The 16536-nt window shown below is 41.2% G+C and overlaps 1 protein-coding gene across 5 annotated transcripts in view; it reads left to right on the forward strand.

The window, feature by feature from the left end:
* Window positions 1-16536, forward strand: part of DAB2IP (DAB2 interacting protein) — a 165863-nt gene that overhangs the window by 40927 nt on the left and 108400 nt on the right. For all 5 annotated transcript variants that reach the window (XM_075056067.1, XM_075056066.1, XM_075056065.1 and 2 more), the window contains exon 3: window positions 4876-4994. In XM_075056067.1, the coding sequence (XP_074912168.1) occupies window positions 4876-4994 (119 nt within the window). The remainder of the gene's footprint in view (window positions 1-4875; window positions 4995-16536) is intronic.

Consider the following 16536-nt stretch of genomic DNA (forward strand, 5'->3'; position numbering starts at 1 on the left):
AAAAAAACTGATTCCAGAGTTAAAGAAATGTAATATAAAAAAATAAACTAAGATTCTAAAGCCCAGAATAAGGACAGGTCTGGTAGAAAAGATTTACTCCCAATTTTATACCTATAAGCTCACCCCTGATATACTAGAAAAAATGGACACCCGATATGAAATACTGCATTACACATTTATACTCATGGCAAGTACTTACTTATGGCAGTGTCATTATTATGAGTAGTGAAAAAAATTCTGATGTCCTCTCAAGTCCTCTGTAGTTGAGATTTGCTTGAACTGAAACAAAAAGATATAGAATAACTATAAAAATAACCCCATCTGTTCACTAGTTCCTGTGATATGTCTTTATAATGTTTATTCTGTGTGGTCTTTGCATAAGAGCATAAACCAGGACTTCTGTCTGCTTCTTCAGTGTTCCTGTTAGACCAACACTCTCCCTGTGCCCACGGTTCAAACCCTCATGCTTTGCCCTGTGTGTGTTTGGCCAGCCCCTCTCCCTGTTTTCCTTGCTCGTTCTGCTTAGAAAATACTGAAAGCTGCCAGGACTCTTCCAAAGAAAGCTGCTCATGATGCATCCAGCTTGATTTATTGATTTATTATTTTTAAATTGTATATATATTGTGTTTCCATGGTGCTGACTTTTTACCTTTAAAACTTTATCATGTGGGTTCACTGAGGATGAACATTAATGGTGTGGGAGTCAGTTCCAGATACAAGACTTGCATCATTACTTTATGTTTATTAAAATAGGAGCTCAAGATTTTGCTGTCTTTAATACTCTACTCAGTTTTGCACCCCTCCCTTTTTCTCTCTTCTTTCAGTCTTCTTATCGTTGGCCCAAGGTGTGTGAAAGTATGTAGTTCCTGCATCTCAAAGGCATATGGTTCTGATGGGATTTGCACATATGCTTTAAAAGTACTATAATATTAAAAAATATTTAAATATTATAATATAAGATTATTTCCAGGTCTAGAGTAATTGGAAATGCCAAATTGAGAAGCAGGAAAAATGAGAATGAGAGTCCCACCTTCTTCCATCTGCAGCAAGATGATGGCATCAGATTTTGGGTTTGTCCAAATATGTAAGAAAAAACAGCTCAAATCACAGCAGACTTAATTGTCCTGTTTTGAATTGTGCCCATCCTGTTTTAGTTTAAGTAACAGCGGTTGTGATTAAGCCATTCCTCAAAAGGATTTGTTTTGGTTTTTTCTGCCTTCGTTCTTTGTGTCTTATTATAACTTCAGTCAGCTCTTCTGGTTGGAGCAATTGTATTCCGGACTTGAGGATGACAGAGTCAGAACTGCAGAAACAAAACAAGAAAAGCAAGGCCCTTGCTCTTAAAAAAGTTAAATCACTGCACAGTACAAGCTCTGTATGTCTTTCTCTTGCTAAGCCACTTGAGTTCTGTGCCACACGCTGCTGTGAGCTTTGATGGATGGTGAATTTCCATACAACTGTGCAGGTTTGCATGATACTATATTCTTGACTAGAATGGTTGTCTGTACTCCAGTGACCCTAAAATATCTCTTCTTGCTCAGAAGAAGTTAGGCTGTGCAAGGTTTTAATTTATATGGTTAGTATGTCTGCTTACATTTAAAAGGGTATTTCATGATCTATTTTATGTCCACAGCCTAAAAGGAAGTTGGTATTAGCCTAAGTTTTGCTTCATTGTATCCCAGCAGAATTTGAAAAGTCATTTGGGCTAAACAAAGACAAATCCATACTAAATGAAGCAGAAATATTATTCTCATTTGTGCAGATTTTGCACCAGTTCTGAATAAGCTAAGGCGTCTACACCTCGCAATGCGCCACAGTAAAGGAACATTGCGCTATGCACTGCGAGCAGCGCGGCCACGCTACATCCTGGCTGACTGCTCCGAGAGTGCCCCTGCCTGTGTGGACGGGCTGTCTCTGCGCTGGGCTGAGTTCAGGCTCAAGGAAGGACCCTCAGCACCACAGGTGGTGGCATCTCACAGTTGTGGCATCTCTTGGGCTCTGCTGATTTCTATTTATTGTCATTGCGTACAGTCTGTTAACTTCTTCTGAATGAAACCTGCCTAAGTTAGTAGTTTAATCTTTTCTAAAATATATTTACTGGTGGTAAATGCTGCCCACACATAGGAAGACACAATTCTACCCTAGACAGCTCTCAATATAAACTTAAACAGAACACGTAGTATAAAGGGCAATACTTTAATTACTAGAACTCACAAGAATGCAGCTAGGCTAGAGGAGTAGGCAATGTGCATAGGGTAGGATTAGCCTCATTTGTCTGGAGGTCAGAATCAAATGTTGTTTAAAGTCATAAATGAAGAAGAAATGGATGATGTTCTTATGATCTCACCAGGAAAGCACGGCGGTCACACCCCAGGTTGGATCCTCTCTCTCTTGTATTTGTGGAGACCAACTCCTCTCTCTTTTTTTCTTACCCCATCTAAAAATTACAGAAGGTAGTAATTCACACATTAGACTTTCTGATCTCTGGCATGCACTATGGAGGTGCAAAGTATTGCTATAGCAGCATAATTTATCAACATTAAAATCTCTGACATATCATTCTCCCAAGGAAGCTGGCAATGAAAACTGAAAATGGCACAGTGTGATCTCCTTCTTGTAGCAATGAATGTAAAAACAATGGGAAACAGAAGGAAAGTAATGTCTTACTGCAACCCTAAATTCTAATTTCCAAATCCTGCATGAATCATCTAACAGTTGTCGAGATGTGAAATACAAGGTAGCGAAAGCAAGCTGTGATCATTTGCCGCAGAAAGTATTTGTTTTTTTCCCTATCAATTCCCTGTCCAGAGTTCAAAACTATTACTGGATTCGAAGAAGTGGCTTGATAATATGATGACATATTTGTGGCTAGGCTGGCAGTGATAAAGGAAGTCCAGTCTCTTGCTTCTGGGCAAAAACTGCTCACCAGTGGCATTTAGGGAAATACTGCGTGATTGGCCAGTTGCATATTTTTTATCTTCTCCTTCACAGCAAATATTGGCTAGTCTCCATAGCAGGCAACAGAGACCTGATCTAGTCAGAAGAACAAGAACATGAAGAGTTGATATCATGAGACTGATACCATGTTGATATCATGAGTATGAGGCTGACTAAGGTCTGAGTGTCGAGGGAAATATCTTAGCAATGTTCTAGATAATGCAAATCCTCAAAGTCGCTGTTTCATAGTCATGTTTCTCTATACTATGAAAATTCTCTGAAGGTATTTCTCACAGACAAAACACTTTTGAAAAGGCCTTTGTTGTCTTATGCGTTGGCTTTGTGTAAGATGGCAAAGTATGTATCCTGATGGCCTGTGTTACATACATCATGCTATTTCAATCATGCAAATAGCTCCCGGAGGAATACTCAGTTCACATGAATGCATGTTACATACCTCATTTATAAGTGAAGTGGCACTTAATAAATGTGAAACACCTTTGGTTATCTAGATGTTTCAAATTCTTGATGCACTCACAAACAGGAAAGTCACTTCCATAACAAGAGCCACACAGACTGCCTGAGGAAATTTTGCAACCTGAGAAGGACATAATGTGACCCATGAATATCCTAGGTGGGGAAGGAGTGTTTAAATAGCATGAACAAATGACAGGCTAGGTATAAGTTAGACTGTGATTATCTTCCTGCAAGACATATAAAGGCTATTAATTTATAAAAGGGAGCTGCTAAAGGCTACCTGACCTATATCCATTCCTTAAGGTCGACTGGAGGAACTACTGCGACTCGTGCCTGGAGTGGAGGAGTGCTCTGTGAGTACGTCTGGGATGCTGGTGGTGTACCCAGTGGAAAGATACCCATTCCTCTCACATTTCTTTCCTTAGGCGTGTCAAAATCAGTGCTTGACCCAGTGGACATCCTACCCCCTTTCCTGGGGATGGAGAAGGGAAGCGGCGTGTGCAGAACCTCAGGTTGTGCAGGGATTTGCCAAGCTGTTTATATCTAGCTAATTTATTTCTTCGGTATGACAGTGTGTAAAAGGAACACTTCTTCAGGCTTCACCCCCAAATCCTGGTTTCTCCTTAAAATGCTACCCCACTTTCCCCGGCTGATGCGCTTGACCCACTAAGACTATTCTCAGACGCTGTAAATGCTGGACACCACAGTAGTATTATACTTTTATTGCCTTATTTAGCCAAGAGATTAAATGTAATGTTCAGATTATGTAGAACATTAACTCCTAACAATAAGCAAATAAGACATTAGAAGCTTTGCTATTAAAACATTTAGTGTTGGCTTTGCTGTGGAGCACTACGGGAGCTGTGACTTATGTTCCGTGCGGGAGGAGGCACGGCAGAGAAGGCGCTGTACGTTGAGCGCAAGGGTCTCTTCCTTCTGTACAGGTGGTGCCTATAGCCGCCAAGTCCACGTGCTGCCTTTAGGCGTGCTTTACAGGGTATTTTTACATGCTGCTCAAACACCTGACTCCAATTCTACCAGCCGTGGCTGCGGATCTGGGGGGGTTCGACCAGGTAATGGAGTTTTCGGTGTCCCCCAGTCACCGGTGAGCGGGCGGCATCTCGCTGGGCCAGCCGGAGCCCCGCGTGGCGGCCTCTCCTCCCGTCAGGAGTCGCGATGTGCTAGTCTTGTCTTTCAGACAGTATTTTTATGTGAGCTGATGGTTGCCAGGGTAACAGAGGCTTCGGGGAGTCTCGCGCCGACGCAGCGCCCTGGCCTCGGCGAGCGCTGGGAGCAGATGTTGGCTGCGAGCTGGGGAGCCGGGCTGACGGCGTGAAGGCAGCCGGAGAGAACCGTTTGCCCGGCCGCGCTCGGTGCAAGAGAGCAGGTTCAGGGCTCGCTCGCTCTTTCTCCCTTTTTTTTTTTTTGGTCGTAATTTAGTATTCTTGTCTCACCCCACAGGGGTTCCTCAGCCGTCGGCTTAAAGGCTCCATCAAAAGGACAAAGAGCCAACCGAAGCTTGATAGGAACAGCAGCTTCCGACACATTTTACCTGGCTTCAGGAGCGTGGACAATGAAAGGTAAGGGGATGTTTCTCGGAGGGTGGGGAGAGAGAAGGAGGGTATTGATTTTTCCAGGTCTTGTTAATATCTTGCTTGCCTTATTCAGAGCGAGGGCCACATCTGCGATAGAAGTAGACTCGCTTAATTGCAAGAGGGGTAATTTCAATGTGTTGGCGAGCGTACGGTGCAAGCCCTCCCTTTTTAGGTTAAACAACATGTACGGAGAAGCCTGACTGCTCTGCTTTCTTTTCCCCAATAAATCCTAAGTTGATGCACCAGCATATAAATAGCACATAGATGCAGCAGCCAAAGCTGACTGGTGCAGGTGAGGGAGGGAGGGGAGGGATGCTCACACACTGGACTACATTGAACATTACTGGGTTACACATTGTATGAACAATAACATAGAACAATAACCATAATCTCCCCAAATCCCTCCCTGTCCCTTCCACACACAAACATCTTCAGCACAGCCGTTGACTGCTGTCATTATGCTGAGATGGATTCTCGGCATGTGGCCGAAGCTGCTTTTTCTGGCTGAGCCATGACAGGATCTTTCAGTCCAGGAGGGATGCGTTGCAGGGAACGTGCAGATGGAGCAGATGAAGCATTTGACATGGGATGGCCAGTATTGGAGCAAATTGCAAGCAAAATAAAGGAGAAATGAGACCTTGGTTTTACTCTTCAGCTCAGTTAGAAAGTATAGTAGCTCTTTAGTGGATTTGTATGTATTTATGTATATGTAGATTTATGTCTCTGTGCGTGTGAGACAGGTGCACATTCTGGGTAAATTTATGTGTAAATTCACATGCAGATCAAGGTCATGGTTGGGTAAGACAGACTTCATTACCAACCACAGAAACAAACTAGTGGTTTGCTTCCAAAAGGAAGATCTTTCAACCTTACGTGAATCATTTCGGGGAATGACACAGAAGTATTGAAGTGCCAAGAAAAGTCTATGTCTGAAAAATAAGCCAAATTGGACATACACTGATGTAACCATTTTGTAGCAGTGGCATTTTAAAATACCAAAATGGTACTTTAGAATCCATTAAATATATGCTTCACTTTTAAAAGCAATGACAACTTTTACTTCGTTTTAGCTATACATACTCCTTCATTGGAGGGGCAGTGAATTTCTGAAACCCACAAATGACAATTGTCAATCTGGATTTTTCCTTACCTGACCTATTACAGCCTCCTAAGCTTTTTCCTTCTGGCTTCTGCAAGTAAAAGGATTGTGCTGGTCAGTGCAGAGTAATATTTCAGGGGTTACTATCTGGGAGGACAGAGTAGATTTGATTCCTGTGCTGCAGTTTTCACAAATGCTCGAAGTAGGGCACTGTGTTCCATATGGAAGAGAAGCGAGTGTAGCTGGGCAGCCAGGAATCTGCCTACAGTGCTGCTGCTTCACCCAAAGAACAGGCAAATTAGACAATGTTTTCCTTCTATCTAGATGAGTTTTGTTTCTTTCTGGGAATTGGCAGTATAGGACATGGGAATTAACTTTTCGGCCAGCCCTGCAGCCAAAGTAATTTTCCCAAATTAAGCCTTGTAAGTTCCCTGCCCTCCCAGGGCAGGAGCCCTGGAGCTTGCTGGGCAGTGTCCTTTCAGATAGAGCCAGATTTACTGCAACTTTTCTTTAAAGAGATTCAGTGAATGGCTGTAGTGCATTTTCAGTGTAGAGCTTAAAGGGTGGGTTAGAGGAGAGGTAGCATTTGGTAGCCTTGAATAAAACCCAAGGATTTGCTTATATGAGTATTTAGAAACTGAAAATGAAAGGCTTCCGTTAGGCAGGTATCACTCATAAACACACTTCATCTATGATACATAAGCATGGCCTGATCTGGAGAAAACTGTCTGACACTAGCTTTTGACAGCAAGCTTTTAGTCCCCTAGCTTTCATAGTAGTGTCAGATCTATAATGTAAGCAAGTATCCTGCAGAAGATCTTGGCCTTAGGTACTGTTGCTCTCGGAGAGGTGAAAGAAAAGCAGCAGCTGGGCTTCTCAGTCATGCATCAAGGTTTTGGTTACAGAAGATAATTTTATCTTCCTGAGCATTCCCATCCACGTCTGCTAAAATGCATAATGCACTCACTTCTGTCTATGAAAGGGCTTGAGTCCTTTAGATTGCTCTCGTACATTTTCTGCCGTGCTTCCTTGTCTTTCTTGAAATCCAAGAACTGTTTCAGAGAAGCATCTGGTATTGGAATATTTGCCTCTTAAATATTTGATTCTTGACTCCATCTTGTATCCAAGCTGACTGTTCGCGAACCGCTCCTTTGCTCATGGAAGTAACCGTTATAACAGCATTCTGTTCTGGAGCTTTGTAGAATTTTTGCGGGAGATGCCGTAGCAAAAATGAATAGTGCAATAAATGCATTCAAAACACTCCAGGTTGAAATTGAGCTATAGTAGATCATAAATGATTCTGTTACTTGGCTTCTCTGTATCTGAACTGGGACTGTGTCATGCCTCTTAGTTTCTTTATTTTTCCTTTTCTTGCATGTCCTGTTTATCCTGCTATGTACAGCAGATGTGTATGAATATACAAAATGTGCACATACATGTACAGACCGCTAACTAGGTGGATGTGGTGTGTATGTAGAGCAGAGAAGAGAATATCAACAAACATAGCTATGCTTTTTATCCTGTGTTGGATTAATGCATGCATTTAAATACATCATGTAAATTTAAAATGGAAAATTATTACCTCCCACAATAGTGAGAAATGTGTACAGTGTGAGTTCTATAACAAAGGAAAACAGGATAGTAACAGTAAACACTGGAAAAGTCACAGAATGTCTCACTGGCATCAGTTCAGAATCACCTTCTTAATTTTGTGTCAGTAGAGTCTGGTTTTCGTACCTTGCAGTGGCACAAAGAGAACAGCCAGGTTTCCAGTGGAGTCTTGCAGAGCTGCTGGTATAAAGCGCGGTTACTGCGTCCCCGGGAGGGGCTGACAGCTCTGAAATGGGGGGGGTCTTTGTCGAGTTGATGTGCCGTCTTCCAGGGACCCATGTCCCTTGCCAGGCAGCTGTTTGCAGTTCTGCCATGGCGTGTGTGTGTGTGTATGTTTGGAGCAACTATGAAAACTTACAGAATTCTGGTTTAGCAAAACCTTGGCCAACCATTTTTTCCTCTGTAGAGAACATCTGAGGAATTGCTCAAGGTGGTGTGTTAGAAAAATACACTGATTATAGTCAAGCAGAGCTTATGTTTGTAGGAAAAACATGGTTGTTTCTCATGGTATTGGATTTTACGTTGACTGAGAAGGCACCTTTTGTTTGAAAAAAGGTGGAATAAGGGGTTTGCACTAACTTCAGTAAATTACTGTGGGGTTCACATTGATGTAGTTGGCCAAATTTTGCCAGTCTTTTGCATACTGATTTTTTTCCAGGAGTCCTGTTACAGTAACAGTAATAAAATTATTGATTGTGAATAAGAGACGCAAAATCAGACCAAGTATAACTAGTATTCTGTATGAAAGGTGCATTAATCTGGCACAATCAGTTTATATAAACGTGAGATTTAAAGGAGGATTGTGGAACGAGTGCTCCTTTCAATTTGTTGGCTGGTCAGATTGCTTGTTAGAGCTAAAAAGGGTTCCGTTAAAGTGGCTTTTTGCTAACAATGTCTCCTGCATCCTGATTTATTACAGCAGCTAACAAAGTTTTTATCATGGAGCGCTGAATGTTTGTCTTTGTAGCAGCCTCTCTGGAATCAGCCACAAATCAAGCATTTGGCAGATGGATTTTTCTTAATTGGACCCACATTTCTTCTACAAAATTTGTGCTGGAGAAAGTTTCTTGGTTGGGCTTTGGGCACAGGGAGTAGAGCCAGAGAACTGAGAGAAGGTTATTCTGCTGCAGTTGTTAATTATTGTCGTTAGTGCATTTCTGATTGTTTCCTTATTGTAGTGACCTTTTCAGTCACTGCTGTCACTTTGTTACAGTAATCTTTTAAAAATAATTTCTGACAGTTTGTCAGGAATTTAGAAAGTACGTTTATATGGGCATTGGTTGTTTTTTTTTAAATCTAAATACATGAACTTGGTCCCATCTCCTCTGAAACTGCCAAAGGCTGCTGTGATTTTACACTAGCACTGAGAGGGCAGGGACACAGTGTCACTTCATGGGACAAATACCTCCAGACTGTCTTGATTTGCTGGAAAATGGGTACTCTGTGTAGCTCTGTATTCTGATGTAATACCCAAGTTGATCATTCCTAGGGACGCTTTTCCTCAGTGCACCTAGAATTCATTTAATGCTAAGGTCTCTCAATTACTAACATTTGTGATTATTTTGCAAGGTTTTTTTTCATAATTCCAGAAGATAACATTCTATTTAAGCTTTTTCTTGGCACTAAAAAAGTCTGAGCATATGGTTGATTGTTAAATGAGCCTCAGCCTTGGAAGTGGTACAGCCGTGCATTAATAACAGCAACGAGTTGCTCTACTGCTACTTCCTCTTTAAACTACTTTTTTTTTTTTTTAATCCCATCAAAAATTTTTGCTTATAACCCACAGAGGGAAGAGGAAGTGTACAAGTCATGTACTGCAGTGCATTTAAATCCTAATCTAGTGCTAATGCAGTCTGCTGTATGTGTTTTCAAATGTTCATAAGGCTTATTTTGATGCAGTAGGAAAGCGTCGATAACTCATGAATGTCTGTACTCTTACAGTAAACTTAGTTTGTGAGTTCTTTTTAAATCTAATTATCCTTTGTTTATTCCCAACAAACTTGATACGCCAAATATTTTTAGGCATGATGAGATCGGTTAAGTTTGATGAGAATATGGTGAGTGCTGCATTACAAAGGATGAAGAAGTCACTCTGTTTCCTTTGGAACGAGGAATGACTCATCCTGCAGAACTAGGGCACTGGCAGACCCCGGAACACATGAAGGGCTTTTGGATCTGTGTGAACAAGTGCCAGAGAGCTTGCTTTCTCTTCTGCCTCCTTACTTAAATAGCATTAGCCAGTGAAGCTTTCTAAGTAGGAAGACTTACAATAGTAGGTGCACAGTGAAGGGTGGCACTAACAGCATGTTAAGTACAGTGCAGGGGCCTCTGGTTTTCATCATAATGAAAATATTTTGAGAAAACACTGCTGAGTTTGTATGGGGAAACCATTCAGCACTGTCAACAACAACCGAAATGCAAAATAAAACATCTTGCAAAGTCAGGAACAGGAGCATCCAGCAGGTAACAAGGTCTGCTCTCTCGTGCAGGGGGTCATGTCTGATCCCCGTCCCCCCGCAGTCAGGGAACAGACGGAGGGAGCTTGAAGATTCAAAGACTGTCTCAGGATTGAGACTGGCCTCATATAGTACCTGCATTTATATCAAGGCTACTTTGTCCTGGAATATGCAAATCAGCCTTTTAATGGGGTTCCTTTGCAAAGTATTTCTTGAACCAGAAAGTTAATTACTGATCTCTAATTAATGGCTGTGTTAGGAGGTTAGAGTAAAATCAGAGAGAACTGCTTTGAAGGAGAGATGCGGGAGGAAATTGCTGGTTCTCCCCAGAAACTGTTATGTTCCTCATCTTCTTCTCACGTATTAGGAAATTTAGAAACTGGTATTCTAATATTTTTAGAAGGATAATGCTCTTAATGGAAAGAGGGAATTTTGCAGGGTTTTTTTGGGAGGCATTGAAACAGACGAACAAAAATCCTTTATATGGAAGAAAGACAAATACTCTGCTTTGTAATGTACAGTTCCCTTATGCAGGTGGTTCAGGTTTCCATTGTGTTAGGAGTGGCATTTATTCCCCTTTGGAGTCAGTCTGATGCTGCAGTGAATGGCTGACAACAGGGGCAGTTAGAGCAGGAGCACGTTTAAAACTAGCTGTGGAATTGGTGATTTCAGTCCTCCTGAGCACCGCAGCCCCACAGTGACAGCAGAGGCTTGGCAAAGCCAAAGCCCTTCCCTGGTCAGTATTCTTTGCATTAAATTTTCTTGACTAAGGGAAGTAGAGTTCCTGGTAAATCTGGACGGTTGCTGATCAATTGCACCGTCCTGTGCATATAGAAATATTTGTTATAGAGCCCCATTCAGCAATATGCTGCTCCTCATGGCTAAAGCCATTTAATAACCCCAAGATGGGCGGAGATGGACTGAAAACAATGTGGTACCTTTCAGCTTCTCCCAAGGCAACAGCAAGGTCTCAACTATTTCTTCTGTTAAATTGGGGTTTTTTTTACACACACACTTTTTTTTTTTTTTTTTTTTGAGGCTTTTGCACATGCATGTGAATCTGTGATTTGTATCTGAGGCTACCTGAGGTAAACGTACTTGACATTCTCAAAGAAATAGATAAACACTTCCCCTTATCCTAGGTATTCAAATTAACTTCCTAATTGAACAGGGAGGTCGTGTCTAATATCTCTCAGTAAAAGACTATATAAATTCCTAGAAATTTTTCAAACCATAGTAGAATGTCAAGGGAAGGGCTAAGAGGCTGGAATTATTTTAATAGCCTTCTTCACGTTTCTCCGCTTCCCGGTTTCCTAACAGTCCAAACAAACAGCACAGTGCCCCACAGGGTATACAGCCTGTGCTTTGACTCGACTTGGAGTCATGTAGCAAAATTATAAAATCCTTCCTGCTTAGGCATATGCAGCGCTACTGGGATAATTGGCTTCATGCATCTTACAATTAGCTTGCAAAAATATGTTTTGCATTCCTGACCTTTTCTCTATAAGCAAGGCCATTGTTTCACTGTCCTGCTTAATTACAAAATATAGTGTTGTGTGAGGATAGAGATGACATCGTTGTATCGTTGGCTCTAATTTGACGAGACATCATAATGGGGAGTTTTCATACTGAGGGCACTGAATTAGTGTAGCGTGAAGCCACATTTCTCTAAACCTACTAAATAAGGAGAAGTTAATTTTATGCTCTATCTTTTTGACGTTTGTAATCAAAGCATTGTATTACAGCTGCAGATGGTTAGCATTTGAAGAATGTTTGGTAAATGCCGACAATCGGAAGGCATTGTTTCTGCAGCGGAAGATCAGGTTGATTAATGGATAGAAGGATGCTTTCTTTCATTTTACTGTTCGCACAGTCTGAATGCATATTATTGACTCATTTGGCCATTGCCTGGCAGACATGATGTTGTGGTGCATCAGTGTACACCTCAGGGTTACAAGCAGATCTGTTCGTATCCTTTCAGCAAAGACTCTGAGCGAGGGTGACAGTTAAGTTGCATTGTGGCTTATGGTGTCTTGATATTCTTCAGATCGAAGACAGATACTGCTACTCCATTGCATTAACATTTTGTTTCCAAACAGACCATTTATTCTGACTTTGCCCTAGTGAGATTTTCATGTGCATGAATTTCAGTGCAATTACATTAGCATTACTCTTCATGTCAATAAACTCAAAGAAAAAAAAGAGAGAAAATGCCGTCACTACAGCTTTTATACCAGAAGACGCTTTCTGTTAGTTCTAGGCTCTTCTGTTTACTTTTTAATTATTATTTGTTTACAATAAAGACTAAGATACTTCTATCCCAGGCTTAAACATTCTGGCACGCAACAAAAACTGCTCATGATGAAAACATTACTTTTAAACTAAGAGTAACAGTCTTGCTTTCCCCAGGCCACTGTCTCCTGGCCACATGTTCCCCTTGCAGCAGATCCAGTCATCACGCAATCTTAGAAAGATCAGCAAGTTGATTCAATGGGAAATTATTATTTAGGGGGGTGATTTTCTGTTTGGTTAGGGCACTGAACCAACTCATGTAGCTGCAGAGTAACAGGAAGATGGCAGAAAAAGGACTTTTCCTTTCAGTGGCGGTGTGCAGTTGCATTTAATGAGATAGAATGTCAAACTGTACTCTTAGTTTCTGCCCATAGCGCTGCATAGATGCTGGGGAGGGATATCCACCTGGCATCTGTCTCAGTTCTCCATCTTTCAAAATGGGATTTCCCATTTCACAGGAGAGGTACATTGCTTGATGGATCAAACTTTTCTGTCCTCTACTCTGTCATTTCTATTGGTATTAGTTGCTGGCTGGGGCTAAACCATGACAATTGGCAATTAGTATTAGCAATAAATACCTTTCTCTCTTGGAAGGAGGAAATGTTTAAAAACAAATTTTGCTCTGTTCTTTATTGAAACTCTGCAAACCCTTGATTGGAAACTCTGAGGGACAAAGAGTTGTAAGTGAACACGTAACAACTGAGGTGGGCAAGGCTTTCAAGCCTTTGTTCAGAGAGCTGGAAGACGTAGATGTTTGACATGTATATCTTGTTATCTGATTTCATATTGCAGTGGTCGTGCACAGAAATCCGTTGATTGTAGCTGGAGGCAGCCTGTGCGGTGAGCTCACTGCTGGCAGTTAGTTGTACAGAGCACTGGATATAATGATGTTCAAGACTTGTGAATATAGAATAACTATGTCAAGTTCATCCATCAGAGGGGAGGGAAGAAAAAAACAGACTGAGGAAAAATATGCTCCTCTGTCCTTCTTCCTTACCATACTTTGTAATAATACCTTATGATATGGAGCCTCTTCTTAAATGATTATTAGGGGGATTGCAAGTAGATTGATTGTTCATGTATGGGTATCTTATGACACTGATATTATGATCTTGTTTATCTGGTTGGCAGTGTTTATAATTTTAATTTTCAGTACAACTACAAAACGTCTCACTTAGGTTCTCTTCAGCAAAATTCAGGTCAGGTGTGATGAAAAGAAGCAAGAATTGATTTTAGCTGAATTAAACCAGTACATTTTAGCTGGAATTAAAGTATAATTTGTTTAAAAATACTTAACTGATTTGACTTAAAGCCAGAAATATTAATTTAGCTACGTGTGTTATATCAGTAATTATATGAGAAAGGGATGTCACATGCATTGTACGTGATTGATAGCATGCAGGAGGGTGGCATTCATTCACAAAATGATGTAAATGTATTAGTAATTATAAAGCCATAGGTATTATATCAGACTGTCCCCTTTGCTCACATTTACAAATGTCTCTGGGATTACATTGGCCCTGTACAATAGCCCCCATGCTACGTTGCTGGTACATGAGAGATTACACACAGCCCCTGTTTGAACCATTCAGTGCTTCTTCCCCATAGGAGTCCCTCTGCAAAGTAGTCCTGCGGTAGTTACCGAATGATTTACATAACTCTGTTGTATGTACCTTGAATATTTAATATTTTGCTGTCCTTGCTGTGTGCGGACATTTGTTCCATTATGGATGTGTTTGTTGCTATATAGTAACGCTTTAAAGGATATGTGTATATACAGAGAGAGAAAGAGAGAAGGATTTGTATATTAATTTCGTGTGTGAGAACAAAAGTTTTTAAAAATGCATTGCTTCTGACTATTGAAATGAAAGGCTGAGGGCTGCTATTAGCTCATCCTGGAATCTGTTGTTTATCCTCTGCCTGGGCATAATCCTCCTGGGCACTAAGGAAGGCCAAGCACCATCCTGTCGGGATGTGAATCCAGGCTGCAGGGCAGACGCTTTGTGAGCCGGGATGTGACATTTCCCTGACGAGGGGTAAGATGCCTCCCCTATTGCTACTTGATCAGCCATCGCACTATGCGCTCGATTTCCCTCCAGGCGCAGAAAGACCAATTCTGCAACCAGTGCGGGGTGAAACACAGATGCTTTGGAGGCTTTTCTCAGTTATGCAGTTCCCTTGAATCTGTAATATGAAGAGTCTGGAGAGTGTGTGTGTGTCTGTGTGTGTGAGATGTTTGGCATTTTCATTCACAATAAAAAATGTTTCTTGCTACCTTGTGACATATGAACAATTTTAGTCCTGGCTATTGCTAAAAAACAGTAAGAAGATAATTTGAATTCAAGTTGCCAGTTGCTTGAATTTGGTGGTACTTGGATCAAGAGGTTTGGCTTAGGACTATTGCAAAGGGAAGAGACATTTGCAGTGTATCGTTTCTGCTACACATTCACATTCTGAATCAGTGGAGGAGACTGTGGTACGAAATTTGGTTGTTTGGGAGCTCTCTTATTTTCATGTTTGTGCTTTCAGAAGATCCAGTTTGCATGGTTTAAAAACCACATCGCAGCATTTTCTATTTCTTTTGATACATGCTGAAATGGTTGCTTTAATGCTACACCTTAATAGTTTTAATCACTGACATGGCATTGTTCATGATTACCCTATGTTGTGGCATTTTCACTATACCTTTTACTAATGCTCTAAGTAAATGTGGCAGTATGTGGTGTTTGTGCAGAGTCTGTGTTGGTGAGTATAGAGGGTTTGACCAACAAAGTGTAATTAGCGGAGTGACACCAGGCTGCATGCATGGAGCGCCTTGGTGGGTGCTGGATACCCAGAGATACTGTCGGGGAACGGCTGAATGCTGGCCATGCGTTTCCTGAACTGGATACTGCATCTGCAGAGGCTCTCTGCAGGAAACCTCTCCAGCTCACCCAGAATTAATTATTCACTGATCATCACTCAGACCTTATGGATTAGGGAGCAGGGAGGAGGGTTGGCAGGGGGTGGGTAGAAGATGGAGCAATTTGGATTGCAATTAGTATTTCATTTCTTTCCTTACTCCCTGTTTGCTTAAATTGGAGGTTGCATGTTAGAACCAAGCAAGGATTTATATCCCAGCAGTGGAAGTTCCCTATGCACCAGAAACTAGCAAATCCACTACAGTCTTTAAGCTTCCCAAAGAGATAAAACAGTCAATTTGAGGAGTTGAAACATCAGGGGAGCAAGTTTTGCTTAGAAAATGTTGCAAGGGAACAGCAGTGCCCAGTCTGCCAAAGCAGAAACACTTCACTAGCCATATCCTACCCTTATGATAAGAGTATTTAGATATTGTCTCTCTCCATCCATTATCTATCTTCTCCCCTTTCTGACTCCTTGAGTGTGCTACTTGCCAGGAGTCTTCTCTGGGGACTACAGTTGTGGCAGATCCATAATGGATACCGAAGCCTGTCTGGGTAAGCAGTCCTGCAGCAGACAGTGTAAATCCCAACCCACTGGGTGCATCGCCCAGTTGCAGACAATGTAATTTTAAGTTTATTCATTACAAAAATGTTAGCCAATAGTTGAAAGTCTGCTTCACTGGTGAGATTGTGTCTAATGTTGAAACCTCAGGGGGTTTTCTTGATTATACCAGTAACCACAGTCTGGGTCACACTTTGCAATAATTATCCTGATGTCTGAAAGGTTGTTAGAAAGTCCCTAGAGGATGGGGCCCAGTTGCATTGCAGAAGAATTTAGAGGTACATGCTGGCAAACCTTCAGCACTTAAATAAATCTCTAAGTTAGTTCTTTTAATTGCTTTCTTGCATCCCTATTCTATTATAAGCTCTATGAGCCATCTAGGGAAGTAAGTCTAGCTAATATTAATCTCCTCAATCCTTCTTCCTTTAACTAGTTACTCCTGGCTTCATTTACACAGACATTTGAGCCCTACAGAGTGGGTAATAATTTTGATTCTGTTCTAACATGTTCTAACAGAACATGTAACTTAGGAAAAATCATCAGCTGCATTTGATTTATTTTTTTTAACTCTCATCTCTTAAATGTGGCTTATGATCTCTATATAACA

The sequence above is a fragment of the Buteo buteo genome, chromosome 23 (assembly GCF_964188355.1).
Source record: "Buteo buteo chromosome 23, bButBut1.hap1.1, whole genome shotgun sequence".
In the NCBI taxonomy this organism is placed as follows: domain Eukaryota; kingdom Metazoa; phylum Chordata; class Aves; order Accipitriformes; family Accipitridae; genus Buteo; species Buteo buteo.